The following is a 17,729-nucleotide window of genomic DNA, read 5'->3' on the forward strand; positions in this document are numbered from 1 at the left end:
CACTCTAAGTCAAGAGGATTAAGTCCATGAAGTTTGTGGATGGTCTGATGATCCACAGTGGGGACTGTGTTAACTACTATGTTGAAAGTACTGTGGGCTATGTACTACTCAGACAGGGTATACTGCATATCAAAGTGAAAATCATGCTATCCTGGGACCCAAATGTTAAGACTGATCCTAAGAAGTCTCTGACTGACTATGTGAGCACTGTGGAGCCCAAAGATGAGATCCTGCCAACCATTCTGTCTCAGAACAGTCCACCTCAGAATAAAAGAATAAAAACCAGAACTCCCTGTCATGTCACAAGCACTCCCTAGAGCTTAACCGGGTCTCCTTTGACAGCAATATCTTAGGCCTGGATGCCATTCCATAAAGACATTTTTTTTTGCCAGTCCTAGGGCTTGAACTCAGAGACTGGGCACTGTGCTTAAGCTTCTTTTTGCTCAAGGATAGCACTCTACCGCTTAAGCCACAGTGCCACTTCTGTCTTTTTCTGTTTATGTGGTACTGAGGAATCAAACCCAGGGCTTCATGTGTGCTAGGCAAGCACTCTACCACTGAGCCACATTCCCAGCCCCCATAAAGACATTTAATAAAGTTTTGCTGGGCACCAGTGGCTCATGCCTGTAATCCTAGCTACTCAGGAGGCTGAGATTTGAGGATCACCAGTCAGACTGGGTAGGAAAGTCCATGAGACTCCAATTAATTACCAAAAAGTCAGAAATGGATCTGTGGCTCAAGTGATAGAGTGCTAGCTAGCCTTGAGAAAGAAAAAAATCAACTAAAGGACAGTGCCTAGGTCTGGAGTTCCAGTACCAGCACATGCACGCGCGCACACACACACACACACACACACATACACACACACACACACAATCTTGTATAGTGACAAATATAGAAAAGTATAAAAGTTATCTCGTAATTAAAAATTATAAACATATTTGAATGCCAAGAAAGTTACAATTAATAGGTTATATATTTTTCATTTAATAATGATTCTCAGTTGTTCATGCACTGATAGAGTGATCTTATGAAATGGAATTCAATACAGTAGTCTAGCTCACCTTTTGGAGAGTTTTTACCATCTAATTTCTGCAATTTAAAACTGTTTCTAAACATGTTAAGTACCCCAAATGAGTGTCTTCCTGAATGGTCCTTTATCAGTTTGTTAGGAAACAAGCCTCTTTTAGTAACCCGGGAAAGAAATGCAGGCCAGTAAGAGTTAAAATTATGATAATATAGTGGATACATTCTAGGAAGTCTTTCTCTTTTTTTTAGTCATACAGATCTAACACATGATTGTAACAATGTGGATTTACAATTAATATTGCTATTTTCCCCAAATCTAGTATCAAAAGCTGTTACTAGTACATCTGGCTGTAATCCCAGCACTCAAAAAGCGGAGGCACAAGAGATCATTACTTCAAGGCCAGGCTGGGCTATATCACAAGACTATGTTTCATGAAAAAGAAAGAAAGAAAGCAATAAAGGAAGGAAAGAAGGAAGGGAGGGAGGAAGGAAGGAAGAAAAGGAAGGAAGAAAGGAAGGAAGGAGGGAGGGAAGGAGGGAAGGAAGGAAGGAGGGAAGGAGGGAAGGAGGAAAGGAAGGAAGGAAGGAAGGAGGGAAGGAGGGAAGGAGGGAGGGAGGGAGGGAAGAAGGAATAGCCTGTAGTGGCTTTTGAATTGATTTTTCCTTATGATAAAACAAAGGTGACTGTAGATTGAGCAACACTTATTTAAAGCAGAAAGAGATTAATGTATATTTCTGTTGTTTTTCATGCTTCACTGTGTCTACTTATAGAAAGTAATTTACACACCCAACTCACTGTGTGTGTGTGTGTGTGTATGTGTGTGTGTGTGTGTGTGTGTGTGTGTGTGTGTGTTTTCCCATCTACTTCAAGGTATGCTCATGAATATTAAGATTACTAAAGTGTCTCCATCATTGTCTGATTACTATCAATCAGCCTTCTTCATAAAGGACTTTTTTATCTTATACCTTTCTCTGTCGCTTTCAAAGTGTATCTCATGGTTCATTTCTACAACATATTTTGATTGTAAGGTAATGATTCTAGTACCTTCAATTATTAAAATTAATCCCTTGATGTTTTCTAAAGGAAATCTCAAGAAATTTATTGCTATGTCATTTAAAAGTATAATAAAGTCACATTAAATTGTAATCAATGAGAGAACTTGACAGTGGCAAATGTGAAAAATCATGCAATGTTTAAATATTCATGAAGTGGTTTGGTAACTATGGACAACAACTGTGTTGTCCTAAACAGCTAGTGACAATCTGACTTTCCTAAGAATTACTTAAAATTTGCTAACATTTACTATATGATATAAAAGTAGATATAACTAGAGTCTGCATCCAGCTGGCTAATTATTTCTCTTAGAGTCTCATAAATACTGCTAATTAGCTTAGAAAAAAAACTTTATCATATATGGTACACAAAAGGAAAATTTAGTCTGTTCCATGGCCAAATTTTTGTTAAATATTTTGAGAGGAAGCCAAGGTCATAAGCTATTTCTATGGAGGCACACTGAACTTAATCTCTGAGAGCAATGGCTGGTGACAGCTGTCTAGTTCAAAAGTAGTTTTAAAGATACTCAACAGAGATTTTAGACATAAAAATTGGGAAATTTTCTTTAGTTAAAAAAAAATGACAAAGAACTTTTCATTTCAGAGCCTTCTGTGACTCACCTCTAAGGTGTCTCCATCCGCCTCTCCCTCCAGCTCCATAGAGCTGCCCGTTCCATTGGTTAACATCTCTTTGACCAAAGAGCAAAACCTATGATAGTTAACATCACAAAAATGGTGTCCGTTAGGATGATTCTTGCTTTTGACTTTTAACTTAGCCTCATTTCATTAAATTGTACTTAAACCAAACCTTTATAACATGGAACAATCACTCCATTCCTTGATTTGATATGGTACTTTACCAATACTCACCTGAATCCTCTCTATACAGTATTCCATATTCCACCAACTGACTGGTCTATTGATTCCTAATCATCTCTTATAGTAATTCTTCTATTCTAATTCCCTCAACCTCTCAATGTTTTTCAAAATTATTTTTTCCATTGGGGAAAGGATCTGAATAGACATTTCTTCACAGAAGATATATAAATGGCAAACACATGACAATATGCTCTGAATTTTGACTTGGGGAAAAACCACAATGAGATCTCACCTCATATCTATTAAGATGGCTATAATCAAAAGGACAGACAATAACAAGTGTTGGCAAGAAGGTAGAAAACCTGAAAAATTCATACACTGCCAATGATAAATAGTCTAGCAAAACAAAAAGTTAAACAAAAATTACCTTAAGACCTAGCATTTTGAAGAAAAAATCATGCATATTTCCTCACAAATACTTACTTGTAAATGTACATAGAAGCTAAACTCATAATAGTCCCAAAGTAGAAGCATCCCAAACTACCAACTGATGAAAAGATAAACAAATAATGGCATAATTACATGATGGAATAGTATTTAGCCACAAAAAGCAATGAAGTACTGATACATACTACATTATAGGTAAATCTTGAAAACACTATGCTAAGTAGAAGCTAGTCACAAAAGACCCCATACTATATAATTCAATATATATGAAATGTCCAAAATAGACAAATTCATAGAAAGTAGACCGATGTTTGTATAGGGCTGGTGTCATGAGAGAGGAGATTGGGAGAAAATGAGGGAGTCAATGCTAATGGATACTAGGTTTCATTTAGGGTTAATTAAAATATTCCAAAATTAAAGCCAGGCGCTGTAATCCTCATGTCTGTAATCCTAGCTATTCAGGAGATTGAGCTCTGAGGATCACTGTTCAAAGACAGCACAGGCAGGGATTTCTGTGAGACTCTTTTCTACAATTAACTACCAGAAAACCAAAAATGGCACTTTGGCTCAAAGTGGTAGAGCTTTAAGCAAAAAAGCTCAAGGACAGCACCCAGGCCCTAAGTTCAAGCCCAATGACTGACAAAAAAAAAAATTCCAAAATTAGACTGTGGCGATAGTGGCAAAACTCTCAGTATACTAAAAAATATTGTTATACACTTTTAATGATTATGAGGTATAAGGATCATATCCCAGGGGCTGGGAAGGTAGCTCAGTGGTAGAATGCTTGCCTTGCATGCATGAGGCCCTGGGTTCGATTCCTCAGCACTACATAAGCAGAAAAAGCTGGAAGTGGCGCTGTGGCTCAAGTGGTAGGGTGCTAGCCCTGAGCTGAAGAGCTGAGGGACAGTGTCCAAGCCCAGAGTTCAGGCCTCATGACCGACCAAAAAAAAAAAAAAAAGGATCATATCCCAAAGCTATACAAATAATTTTTCTGTAAGTTAAGATTTCAAATGTTACAAATATTTGAATCAGCTGTAACTCACCTTCTACACTGATCTTCAGTTGAAAAGTAGATTTGAAAGTCATCAGAATTATCATGGACATAAAGAAAACAACACCGTTCATCAAACTTGGATATGCTATAAAATTTCAAAACATAATATGAATATGTATAAACTATAATACCAATTTGAATCATTTAGAAAATCTATTAACATATTTTCTATCATTTTACAAAGTATCAATTCATTAATCTCTTTTTTTAATGTGTGTATACCAGCACTGAGTTTTGAACTCAGGGCCTGGATACTGTCCTTAAACTTTTTGGCTCAAAGCTGGCACTCTGTCATCTGATTCACGATTCCACTTCCAGCTTTTTGGTGATTAATTGGAGATAAGAGCATCTCCTGAGTTTTTCTGTTTGGGCTAGCTTCAAACTGTGATCCTCAGATCTCAGCCTTCTGAGTATCTAGGATTACAGTCATAACTCACCAGTGCTCAGTAAAAAAGTACTATTATAATGAGCCAAGAAGTTCTTACTAACCACACATAATGAACTTCAGATAGGGAGAAAACAAATGAAAGCAATTTATTTTAGGTTTTGTTGAAAATATGAATAACACCTCTTATGATTAAGTGAAAACATTGAAGTGCACAAACTATTATTATTTATATTAAAACAAATTATATCTTCCCTTGTGTTCTTACCTTATTCCCTTAATAGAAGGAGCTGTAAAATTCCATTCATGGATTTGTTTCTGCAAGTATCAAAGACAGAGATCAGTAGTCGAAGTTTTCTTAGTAAAAGATCATTTTTGCTTTTGTTCTACTGTCAATCTATTTTATTTTGAATAGCAGCTGGGGGTTACAGCAATATATTTTCCATAACTTGGAACCCAGAATACGTTTTCTAATGTATTATAAAAACTAATTTGTATTTCTAATCTAGTTTAGAGCAAACAATATAAACATGAAATAAATAATGGAAATAATAAGAACACAATAAATACATAGTCTTTCATCTTCTGTCAACATAGTAGACAAACTCACCTAAGTTGAACCAGCTTACCTAAGTTGAATGATTTGTAAAAATGTTTGGAACTAGACAAAGTGGCTCACACCTATAATCCCAGCAACTTGGCAGATAGAGATCAGGATGAGCAAGGCAAGCTTGGGGGAAAAGCTTCCAAGACTCCATTTCAACCAATAAAATCTGGCATGGTAGCATACACCTGTCATTTCAGCTGTGGTGGGAAGAGTAAATAGCAGGACTATAGTCTTAGGCCAGATGTGAGAATAAATGTGAGATCTTATTTGAAGAATAATTTAACAACAAAAATAAGCCGGGGTTTGGCTCAAGTGATAGAATACATGACTAGCAAGCATGAGGCCTTGAGTTCAAATCCTAGCACTACAAAAAATGTTTGGAGAAGCAAGACTGTGGCAGCATTCAGTAGTCTTCATTTTGTTTTCTCCCTTGCAGTTAGATAGGGCTGACCAATGGGATGTGAACAGGAGTGATAGCTACCATCTTCAGGCTGGACCCATGAAAATTTTTATGGTAATCCTCTACCTTTTATTCCCCCAGCCACTGATAGATGGAATGGGACTCCCTGCCAATCTTTTAGATGATATAAGGCATAGACCAATTTCCAGTGTGTAACTATTGTGAACTGCTTGTTTTAGCAGTTGGCCTCCCGTGATTAAGCAAACAACTGGGGTTTCAATGTGTGTCATGAAGTAATTTTTAAAAACGATTCTGGGGGCGGGGTGTCGGGGGGAGATGGGGAGGGATGGTAAGGGGAAACAAAGGAGGAGGCAACAATGTTTGATAAGAAATGTACTCATTACCTTGCTCATGTAATTGTAACCCTTCTGTACGGTATTTTTACAATAAATAAAATAAAATAAAAGCGATTCTCTCCCTTTCCTATACCAAAATTTTGCACAAAGCTAAGCTTTAGAGGAAACGTCTAAAATCCAGTTTCAGATAATTTAAGGGGCCACAACAGCAAAATATCATAACTACAGAAAATAATTGTTTGTGCTTGAACTCAAGGTCTGGGTGCTGTCTCTGAGCTTTTTTTGTGCAAGGATAGCACTCTATCACTTGAGCCATACCTCCACTTCCCTGGCTTTTTGGTGGTTAAGTGGAGACGAGGGTCTCACAGACTTTTCTGATTGGGCTGGCTTTGAACTGTGATCCTCAGATCTTAGACGCCTGAGTAGCCAAGATTACAGGTGTGATCCCTGGCACCTGGATTTTGATTGCTTTTTAACAATGCATTTCTCATGTTCTTTACATTTACTCTAGAAAAGACTGCATGTGAGCCACTGACACCCAGCTTTGCAGAAAATAAATTTACCTTGGAAAGTACATTTGGTTGGCCTGAATTTCCTTAAAACTGGTCATTGGGAGTATTTACATTATGGAAATCAGCTAATTGAAAATTAGCCTGCAATGCAGGGAGTTAGTTGTTCAACATTTCACAGCATACTACAGTCTCCTTAGTTCCAATGAGTTCCTAAATCCTTGAAATAACTAAACCAGGAACATAATCTCATTTGATAGTGATGTTACATGAAGTCGCACACATGTGGATATATATTCTTTCCACCATACATATATAGCCCACCAGGGAAGAAAATGCAACCATGTAGAAAAATGTCATTTCACTCTAGGCAAACTGCTTGTTCTTCACAAACTGCAGAATTTAAAAATTATAAACGAAAACAAATGTAAAGGATTCCTCCTAAAGTAAAAGCAATTTCAATTCCTCTCAGACATTTTCTCTGACAACAATAAGCACTTGTGCAAAGCATTTCATCAGTCAAGAAAAACTAGCATTTGTTATGTATATAGTTCTTTTCCATTTCTTATCATAGACTATATATTAACAAATACAACTAGCACATAATTACCAATGGAAAATTCTATTAAGAGCCAGTAACCACAATAGAATTCAAATGAGGTGGGCCCTTTTTGTAAAATTTCATTAACTCAAAGCCATCTTGCAAGCCAGGTGCTGGTGGCCTGAAATCTTAGCTACTGATGAGACAGAGAGGGAAAACAGCAGTTCAAGGCCAGCCCAGGAAGGAAAGTTTGCAATACTCTAACTAAAAAACAACCACCAAAACCAGGGCTGGAGGCATGGCTCAAGTAGTAGAATGCTTGCCTAGAAATCATGAGGCCCTCAATTCACATACCAGTACTGAATAGCATTTAGTTTTTTCTGATACCTACTGGTCAAAATATGAGATTATGTTGCACAAATATTAATGAAATGGTAAGAATACAGAGTGACAGTGGCATCAATGGCACAAAGAAAATAAGTATGGTTGATTTCTGGCACAGTAATTTTCAAACTGAGGACAAGGTGGTACATGGAGGGCTATGGATACAGACAAAAGGTGCAGGGTCTACTAATATTCTATTCCTTGACCTGAGGTATGCTCATCTTGTCAAAATGCATTAAACTCTACATCTCTAATTTATATACTTTTCTGTGTGTATGTTATAGAGACTGAAATCCTTAAGACCAGAGTTATTTCAAATTACGTAGAGGTTTTCTTCAGAGTCTTCAATAATCCAGACTCTATATTGGCTGAGCATTTTTGAACTTGAAATATGAAATTCAAAAGGCTTTGAAATCTGAAACTTTCTGAACACTAACTCTAAAAGACTTTTGGATTTGGGAGCATTTCAGACTTTCAGATTAGGGAGATTCAATCTGTACTTCAATAACAAGTTTTTTTTTAAAAAAAAAATACTAAAATTAAAGAAAAAATAAACTGGGCCAATGGCTTATGCCTGTAATCTTAGCTACTCAGAATGCTGAGATCTGAGGATTGTGGTTCAAAGGCAGCCCAGGCAGGAAAATTCATGAGATTTTTATCTCCAAAACTACCAAAACTACCAAAAACAGTAGAGGTGTTGCTCAAGTGGTAGAGTGCTAGCCTTGAACAAAAAGCTGAGGACAGTGTCCAGGCCCTCAGTTCAAGTCCCAGAACCAGCACAAAAATAAAATTAAAAATAAAAAGAAATGCACCTTTTTCAAATGAGATATAGCTATATGAAATCCATGTATATACTTCATTGTAGCTTGGTTTTCTCACATATGCACTCAAACATTTAATGTACACCTTGCAAGAAAAAAATGCAAGCACATCATTGCAGCTCATCTTCACTAATGGCTGTTGACTCTACTTTGAGTGATAAGAAGAACTGCTCCAATGGTAAATATTGGACAAGGTTACTGGCCTTCACTTGAGATATTATCACTGTATCTGATAAGGTGTTTTTAATATGGATTTGAGTCTCTGTTTGTTCTATGATGTTGCATTTTATTTGCAAAGATAGTGCTTATTTTTTAGCTGATTAGAACATACTCATTCACACTATTACTTTCAGGAAGAAAAATAATCTTCCCTTGCCAAGTTAACGGCATAAGTCTTCTCATACTCCATGGAAACACATGCAAAGCAAGCAACTATCTACCACACGTGCCAAAGGTGCTGTGTTTCTTTATTACTGCAAAATTTATGAAAGAGAAAAAACTGATGAAGTACTTTAGATAAAGAAGTGAAAATTGTTCCATTACTACAAGACATCAGACCCAGGCCAGATTTTTGACAATCTCTCCAATGAGTAATTACAATCTCATGCCTCCTGTATAGTTGGTATAAGTACAAATTAGAATGGTATAAATATGATAGTAATGATGAAAGTTTTAAACAGAAGTGCCCTTGAATCAAGCAAGCCTATTTCTAGCAATCTCTGCTCCTACTGTGGCAGAGTAGAGCTGCTAGGATATGCTGGGAAGAGTGAAAAAAGTAAACTTTCATATGTATCAGTAAGGAAAAGGTGAAATAGTTGGGCATAGTAGTGCACACCTGTAATTACAGCACCCAGGAAGATGAAGCAGGAGGATCATAAATTTGAGGCCAGTCTGGGCTACACAGTGAGTTTGAAGCCAGTCTGGGCTATATAGTGTAACCCTGTTTCGAAAGAAAAAACATATAAGTTCATCTAGACCTGGAGATAAATTATATGATATGGAAAAATAGGAATTATGACATTTTAAAATCAGGTAGATTGAGGTGTGGATTGGGATAAAGTACCCATGATGTATGGAGAGTTAAAATATTTTGCAAAACAATCAATGCATGCTGTATGATAGCATTGTAATGTTAAATCACTGTGTATAAATGTATATATTATATGTATATACATTAAATATACATAATTGAGTATAGAGAAAGGCTTCAGAGATAGCCAACATATCACTGGGGATGGGGATGAGAATGGAACATGGATAATGTTTGAGGAATATGAAGTAACTTTCTTTGAATATTTCCTGCTTACTTCCTTATGGTTTAACTTCTGAAGAACAAAACTTCACTTTATATAATATGCATACATACACACACTTACATACCACATATAGTCTCCTATATGTGTCTCCATAGATACATACGTATACAATACATACATAAAAATGAAGAAATCTCTTTCTTTTCACTTTTTTGTGCTGGTCCTAGGGGCTTGAACTCAGAGCCTGGGTGCTGTCCCTGAGCTTCATTTGCTCAAGGCTAGCACTCCACTACTTGGGCCACAGGGCCACTTCTGGCTTTTTTCTAAGTAGTTTATTTGAGATAAAAGCCTCACTGACTTTTGTGCCTAATTTTTAACCATAATCCTCAGATCTCAGCTTCCTGAATACCTAGGATTGCAGGCATGAACCACCAGCACCCAGCCTTTTCTTCTTTTTTGCATCTGTGATTCATTCAGAAGTCAATTAAGCATGGGTACCTTTCTTTCCAGTCTTACCATATAGACTGAACTGCTTTGAAATGGAGTCCTTAATGGATAATACAGAAGAAAGAGCTGTAGATAATTTGTCTCTCTTACCATTTCCGTAGGTGAGACATGCCACAAAGAAACCACTCTCTCCTCAACTTCATTGTTGACAGAAACATAAGAAGGCTGGTAAACCTTGGTTGGTTCTATCACCAGAACCTAAAATGTGAACAGATTAATATTACTCCTGGGGATGTGAAATTGGAACCCTGCCCAGTGAGAAAGTGGGAAGATTTGCACTTAACAAACACTTATGGAGGACCAACTATGCCAAGCGTGGCTCTAGGGGCCAGGGCTTCAGCAGGGCATACAAGTCACTGCCTATAGGAGGGCTGAGCTCTAACGAGGCAGACACAGCAACAGGGCTGCGAAATTCAGTGCTACGTACCAATTTAAAGAAAATAAGAAAGAAGGGGGAGCATTTTTCCAGACAGATTAAGAAAAGCCTATCTGAGGAGACTATAGAAGAAAGAGGTAGCTTACAAGTTTTGTTTTTGTTTTTAATTTGTACCAGTTCTGGGGCTTGAACTCAGGGCCTGAGTACCATCCCTCAGCTTTTTTTGCTCAAGGCTAGTGCTCTATGACTTTAGCCACAACTCCACTTTTGAATCTTTTTTTTTTTTTGGAAGTTTACTGGAGATAAGAGTCTCACGGACTTTCCTGCCTAGGGAGGCTTCAAACCATGATGCTCAGATCTCAGGCCTCCTAATAGCTACAATTATAGGTGTGAGCCAACAGTGCCTTGCTAAGGTAACAATTTTCAAGAGAAATAGAAAGTAAAGTCGATAGTCAGCAGGTATAAAGTGTGTGTACATGAAAAGAGATGAAAGGTGAGTGATGTTTTCATTAACAAGGTGTCATTTGGTTAAGAGAGAGGAAGAAAGGGGAGAGACGGAAGAGAAGGAGGAGGAGGGAAAGAGAGACAAGAGCAGGTAGAAAGATGGAGTGGGTGAGACAGGGATGAGGAGAGAAAAAACAAATCTCCAAAACAAATGAAGCACTATGTTTAAGAGTGCTAAACCAGAGTAGAGCTTACACAGAATCTGTTTTGTTACTGGTTTGTACCTTGTAAGTTTGAAGTATTTCATAATTAAAAGGAGATTTTAAAATGTATTACCCAGGAACAAAATAATTATTATTTCCAACAATTCCATCTTTTATTAGATGTTTAGTGAAATTCTTAAAAACTGCATGCTCACAAAATCTTGTGGCATAAATATGAAACAAAATTATTGAAGCATAATTTCCAAAGCATTTAGAAAGCTTAGCAATGACTCCTTATAAGATGATTGTAACATTGAAACAAAAACTCAATGCAAAGCTAAAAGCAATTCTTCCTTTTCAATAAGGTTTTACTATTGATTAGTGCCACTAATCAACATTAAGAGACAAACCAAAGTTTAATACAAGACAGCTTCAGAATGTACTTTTTCACTATGAGTATATTTTTGATCAGTCTTAGACCTTGAACTCTTTTATTCAAGGCTGAAGTTCCACCATTTGAGCTACTTCTGGCTTGTTTTTGATAGCTTATTGGAGAAAACAGTCTTGTGGGCTTTCCTGCCCAGGCTAGCTTTGAACTGGAATCCTCAGATCTGAGCCTCCTGAGTAGCTAGGCTTATAGGCATGAGCCACTACCACTTGGCTACTACTAGATTTTTAGAGTAGTGTCTCCACCTTGGGCCTATTAACATTTTTGACCGGATAACTCCTTATTATCCTATGCATTGTGGGATGCTTACCGGCCATTTCAGTTGCTCCAGCTAGCAGCACAGCATCTTCTACCCCAGTTTTGACAACTCAAAATGTCATAAGACATTACCAAATGTCCCTTGGGGGACAAAATCACTCTTAATTGAGAGCTACTATTTGATATGGCTACTTCCCAAGGAGTTAACACATGGTTTGCTTAGTCTCCATAGGAATCATGGTTATCCTCACATAAATTGTTCTACAACTTTCTTCCATTCTGAGCATTAATAATTCAACAGCACTAATCCAAATTTCTTTGGTCTAACTTAAAGAATCTGGGGCTAGACACGTAGCTCAGTAGTATATTACTTGCCTAGTATGTACAAGGCTCTAGGTTTAATCCCCAGCACCTCAAAACAATCAAACAAATTAACCAGATTTAGAATATCTTACCGGAAATCTGAGTCCATGAGTAATTCCATTGGTTGCTTCAAAAATTATATCTAGCCAGAAGTTAAGTTGTTCCTGCCTGGGGGAATGTTCAGTATTGGATTTTTTATAGCGTTGAATTAATAACAAGTTCTGAACTAATGACCTCAGGTACCTGGAAAAGTCAGAAACCCTATGTTAGTCTTAAAGAAACTGAATTCAGGTCTACTAGCTTTTTAAAAGAAACTCCCTAAAACTTTTATTTACTTAATTTCATATATCATGATTGACTCAGAAACAATCATTTGCAGCCACACAATGAAAAGAAATCCATACAGTAGGCAAAGTTAGCCCAACAGAATTATAAAGCATGGAATCTGGCCAACATCAGACCCAATCACAGTGATTGGAAAGCATATGCTAAATGGGTCATGTTACTGTTGTTTTTGTGTTCCAGTCCTGGGGCTTGAATTCAGGGACTGGGCACTGTTCCAGGCCAAAGGACAGTGCCCAGATCTAGCATTCTACCCCTTGAGCCAAAGCTCCACTTCCAGCTTTTTAACTAGTTTATTGGAGGTAAGAATCTCATGAACTTTTCTGTCCAGGTTGGCTTCAAACCATGATCCTCAGATGTCAGTCTCCTGAGTACCTCTCATAGGTGTGAGCCTCCAGTGCCTGGCTCATATGTTAAATGTTTTAAATAACAAAAGCAAGTAGCTTGAAAGTAAAAGTGATTACAAAATGGTAATATTTAAAATCCACTGTCTTTTCTTTAATAAAACTTTTAATTTGAGGTATTTTTAGATTCACATGAAGTTGCAAAGAAAAAATGCTGAGAGAACTCATATGCCCTTGATCTATTTAACCATGATGGCAACATTATAGTACAGTACCACAATATGGTGTTGCTGTTGATATAAAGTAGAGAACATTTCTATCAGCACAAGTCCCTCATTTGGTCCTCCTATAATCACACCGTCCGTTTGCATCCTCTCCTTTATTCCTACCAATCACAAATGTGAAACTTGTTTTCATATTATTTATTTTATATGATTAGGATCTGACCAGATAAAGACTTTAGCATTATGAAGTCTTGACTCTGCCTATACCTTTCCTGTCTTTGAGAACTTTCTGAAATATAGCTGCCAGGCAGTGGTATTCCATCCTCTCTTGTACCAAATAGGAATAATCCACTGAATACATTAAAGCATTATATTTGCTCTTTGAAGATGAAGTCTAGAGTTACCAGTGACGGCAGACTAGCCGTAAACTCCAAGCTGACTTGCGTGGGTACTCAGCAGTCCTCAAAATGCTACACATTCCAAAGAAAGGTCTGACCTTGACTGGATACTGAAACACTGACTCTAAGCCCCTGGAATGTCCTTCCTGCTAAAAGTATAGTACTTTCTAAAAGCCATGGCCCATGCTAGACAGTTTATGCATACAATATGACACATGGTGGAAGCTTTGGGCCACATACATTTTGTCAGTTTGACCTCTGGAAAGGCTAGATACTAAGGTATTACGCTCAGCCACAGGCTCATACCTATAATTCTACCTATTCAGGAGGCCGAGATCTGAGGATTGCAGTTGGAAGCCAGCCAGGGCAAGAAAGTCTATGAGACTCTTATTTCCAATTAAGCACCATAAAAGCTAGAAGTGGAGTGGTAGTTCAAGTAGTAAAGCACTAACCTTGAGCTTGCTAAGGGACAGCACCCAGGCCCTGAGTTCAAGACCCAGGACTGACAAAAAAAAAATCAGCTGCTTGAATATTCCATAGCCACCTACTATATTAGACATCTGAGTGTAGCCTCAGCAATATGTGTTTAAATCAACACAAGTGATTCTGATGTATAATAAAGATTGAGAGCCACTGATAAAGAAAAATATCCTGCAACTAGCTTTTCTTATTTTATAATAAAGCATGAACACATGTCTGCATAATGGCTACATCAGAGCTGTGTCATCATTTTATTAACCACACTGTGTGTGGTTTTTGTAAGGGTCATCGTTTTCTTGGTGTGCTTTTTATAGCTCTATCACAGGCTTTCTAAAAGATGCATGGATAAATACCAGTACAAATAAATATTTTGCTTTTGAGGAGTTAGACAAGCTGAAGAAAATAACAGGATTGATAGTCTAATTTCAGAGATAGAAAGCACAGGACCATTATTCTGTGCATGTATGCATCTTTCTCTCCATTTACATGAAAGCAACAAGCCCCTTGGAGCCATTATGTCTTCTCTAACTGCTTTAATGAAGAAGTCAGAAGGAGAAATATGGCAGTTGCTACTCTTTGGTGAAGGTCAGATTTGGAGATGGGACTTACCAGACTGGCGGTTTCAGTTTGAACAATCTTTCTGCTGCCTGGACTGCCTTCCCAATGTCACTGGCCAACATGCTGACAGTGAAGAACTGACCCACATCCCAGTAATTGTTCATTTTCTCCAAGCTCCCTTTTCTTCCCAACAGACTGTTCAGACGAACACCTTAAGAATTTGAATTTTAAATAGTCATGAAGATCTTTCTGTTATACCATGCAAGCCTTTAAGTGGAGGATAAGCAGATGTTTTATTTGGGCTGCTGTCTAGAAAGTAACTCTTCCTTTTGAAAAATATTCATAAATTTAATGTTAAGTTAGTGTGACCAAAATACGAACATTGGCAATAATGAACAGTGTTACCTATTTTCCTCAGTTCAATGGAAGTTTCAAACTGTTGACCAGCAACTATCAGCAAAACTGCAAGGTTAATTCCTGAATAAAGGGAAGACTGGAGTTCAAATCCTTTGCGATACCTGTAATTACAAAACCATCAAATTTTTATCAGATTTTATTGTATTACAATGTATAGATAACAGTACAAAATGTGTAGATAATGGTACAAACTATCTTCTCATGAGCATATATATTACTCTAATTTATTTATTTATTTATTTATTTTTGGCCCGGTTGTGGGGCCTGAACTCTGGGCCTGGGCGCTGTCCCTCAGCTCTTCAGCTCAAGGCTAGCACTCTACCACTTGAGCCACAGCGCCACTTCCCGCTTTTTTCTTTTTGCTTATGTGGTGCTGAGGAATCGAACCCAGGGCCTCATGCATGCAAGGCAAGCGCTCTACCACTGAGCCACCTTCCCAGCCCTCTAATTTATTTTTTTTTACAGTTCTCTCCTTTACCTTGATGAGCAGTCACATACAACTCTCAAATATGTTGGAGTGAGTGGGTGCGCGCGTGCGTGTGTGCGTGCGTGCGTGCGTGCGTGTGTGTGTGCATGCTCATGCTAGAACTGGGGTTTGAAGCCAGGGGCCTTGTACTTTAACTTGGCTTTTTCACTCAAGGCTGGTACTCTAACATTTGAGTCACACTCCGCTTCTGGCTTTTTGGTGGTTAATTGGAAATAAAAATCTCACTGACCTGGGTGCCAGTGGCTCATGCCTATATCCTAACTACTAAGGAGACAGATCTGCGGATCACGGGTCAAAGCCAGCCCAGGCAGGAAAGTCCATGAGACTCTTATCTCCAATAAACCACCAGAAAACTGGAAGTGGCGCTGTGGCTGAAGTGGTAGAGCACTTGAGCTGAAGAGCTGAGGGACAGCATCCAGGCCCAGAGTTCAAACTCCACAACCTACCAAAAAAAGTCTCACAGATTTTTCTGCCTGGGCTCGCTTTGAACCACAAACCTCAGATCTTAGCTTCTTGAGTGGCTAGGATTACAGGTAGGGGCTACCAGAACGTGGATCAAATAACTTTTTAACAAAATGTTGTAATAGAAATATTTCAGAATATTTTAAAACACTAGGGAGTTTTATATTCTTTTTTATAAGGCTTATATTTTTATTAGAAAAGCCATAATAAATATATATAGAAATCATATTAAAGCATACAAGAGACTTTTAAAGTATAATCCTACTCCCAAAAGATAGCCATGGCAATTCCCATTTTAAAATTTAGATTACTAACAACCCAAATGCCCCACAATAGATATGTGGATCCAAAAAACGTGATACTATATACAATGGAATTTTACACAGCCATTAAAAAGAATAAAATAATGTCATTTGGAGGGAAATGGATGGAACTCAAACAAATCGTGTTAAGCAAAGTAAGCCAAGATCAGAGAGACAAATGTCCCATGTTCTCTCTGATATGTGGAAGTTAGATCTAAAACACACTGGAATATGACAAATTACACAGGCTTTAGGATATTCACATGAGGATAGTCTTAGGAGAGAATCACAAAGATACAATACCCAAGTGCCTTTTCATATGTATATAAAATATACATACTGAAATAAACTCCAAAGATACCAAACCAAGGTCTTTTTTTTCTTAATTTGTTTTTTCTCTCTGATGATTCTGTATCCTTTACCTTATATACAGTGTATTCACATGCATATCTGTGGAGGGTGAGAGGAGGGCACAGAATCTGAGGGAAAAAGGGTGAAAAGTGTAGCAGTGGAGCGCAAGGGACATTGACGAAAGAGAACTATACAACTCATAGGTAGAGATGGAAGGGAGGAACTGCGAGAGAATGAGGGAACAAATGACACATGAAAATGTAATTCCTCTCTCTGCATATGACTTCTGTAATAACAGCAAACTAATTTAAAAATTTAGACTACTGTTGCACCGTGAATATTTTTATTACACAGAAATGGCATCAATCATTCTCTTTTTGCATGCCATTTGTGTGCTTGCTTATAGCACAATGTGAAATCAGTTCTTCATGCAGGAAGCCGTAATTCTAGCATCTCAGACCTCAAATACTTATCTGGCATATAAGGTGAAAGGGGTAGAGATATATCACATTAGGATAAAGAATAAAATACAAAACAGGGAACATGGGCTAGGTATGATGGTACATGTACATAATACCAGCAATCAGAAGACAGGCAGAAGGATCACAAGTTCCAGTCCAGGCTGGGCTACACAAGGAGATCCTGTCTCAAAAACAAAATCTAAAACAAAACAAACAAAAAACTCCCTCAAATCTAGGAGTGTCATTTTTATACAAAAAGCTTACAGGTTCATTTTAACTCTCAATTCTTTCCTACACATAAAAATTTCTCCTCCATGAGGAAGTATGACTATTATGTTAAGAAAAAATGATTTAGTCAACTAAGTAATACCTATAATTGACACTGTTAGAACTAAGGACTTGCAAGCCAGGAGTAATTTATTATGCATTTGACAAGGGAATTCTACAATAAAATATTAGTTCTTGAGGGGAAAAGTTAAGTCAGCTAACGTGGCTTTATGAACTTTGGAGTATAACACAAATACCATGCAGCAGATCAGAGGACAAACCTCCCCCTCCCACACCCATATAGTATGTTCTGAGAATGCTTTATCATAATGGATTTTTTTCATTTTTCCACAATGAAAAGCTATACTGAACGGTG

The 17,729-nt window shown here is 37.6% G+C and overlaps 1 protein-coding gene across 1 annotated transcript in view; it reads right to left on the reverse strand.

The window, feature by feature from the left end:
- Positions 1–17,729, reverse strand: part of Map3k15 (mitogen-activated protein kinase kinase kinase 15) — a 109,991-nt gene that overhangs the window by 29,312 nt on the left and 62,950 nt on the right. The window contains exons 8-14 of the mRNA XM_042670498.1: positions 15,012–15,124; positions 14,658–14,817; positions 12,353–12,503; positions 10,259–10,366; positions 5,056–5,105; positions 4,392–4,487; positions 2,704–2,791 (exon numbers count right to left, since the gene is read on the reverse strand). Of these exons, the coding sequence (XP_042526432.1) occupies positions 2,704–2,791; positions 4,392–4,487; positions 5,056–5,105; positions 10,259–10,366; positions 12,353–12,503; positions 14,658–14,817; positions 15,012–15,124 (766 nt within the window). The remainder of the gene's footprint in view (positions 1–2,703; positions 2,792–4,391; positions 4,488–5,055; positions 5,106–10,258; positions 10,367–12,352; positions 12,504–14,657; positions 14,818–15,011; positions 15,125–17,729) is intronic.

Source organism: Dipodomys spectabilis, unplaced genomic scaffold (assembly GCF_019054845.1).
Source record: "Dipodomys spectabilis isolate Male_0828 unplaced genomic scaffold, ASM1905484v1 ptg000564l, whole genome shotgun sequence".
NCBI lineage: Eukaryota > Metazoa > Chordata > Mammalia > Rodentia > Heteromyidae > Dipodomys > Dipodomys spectabilis.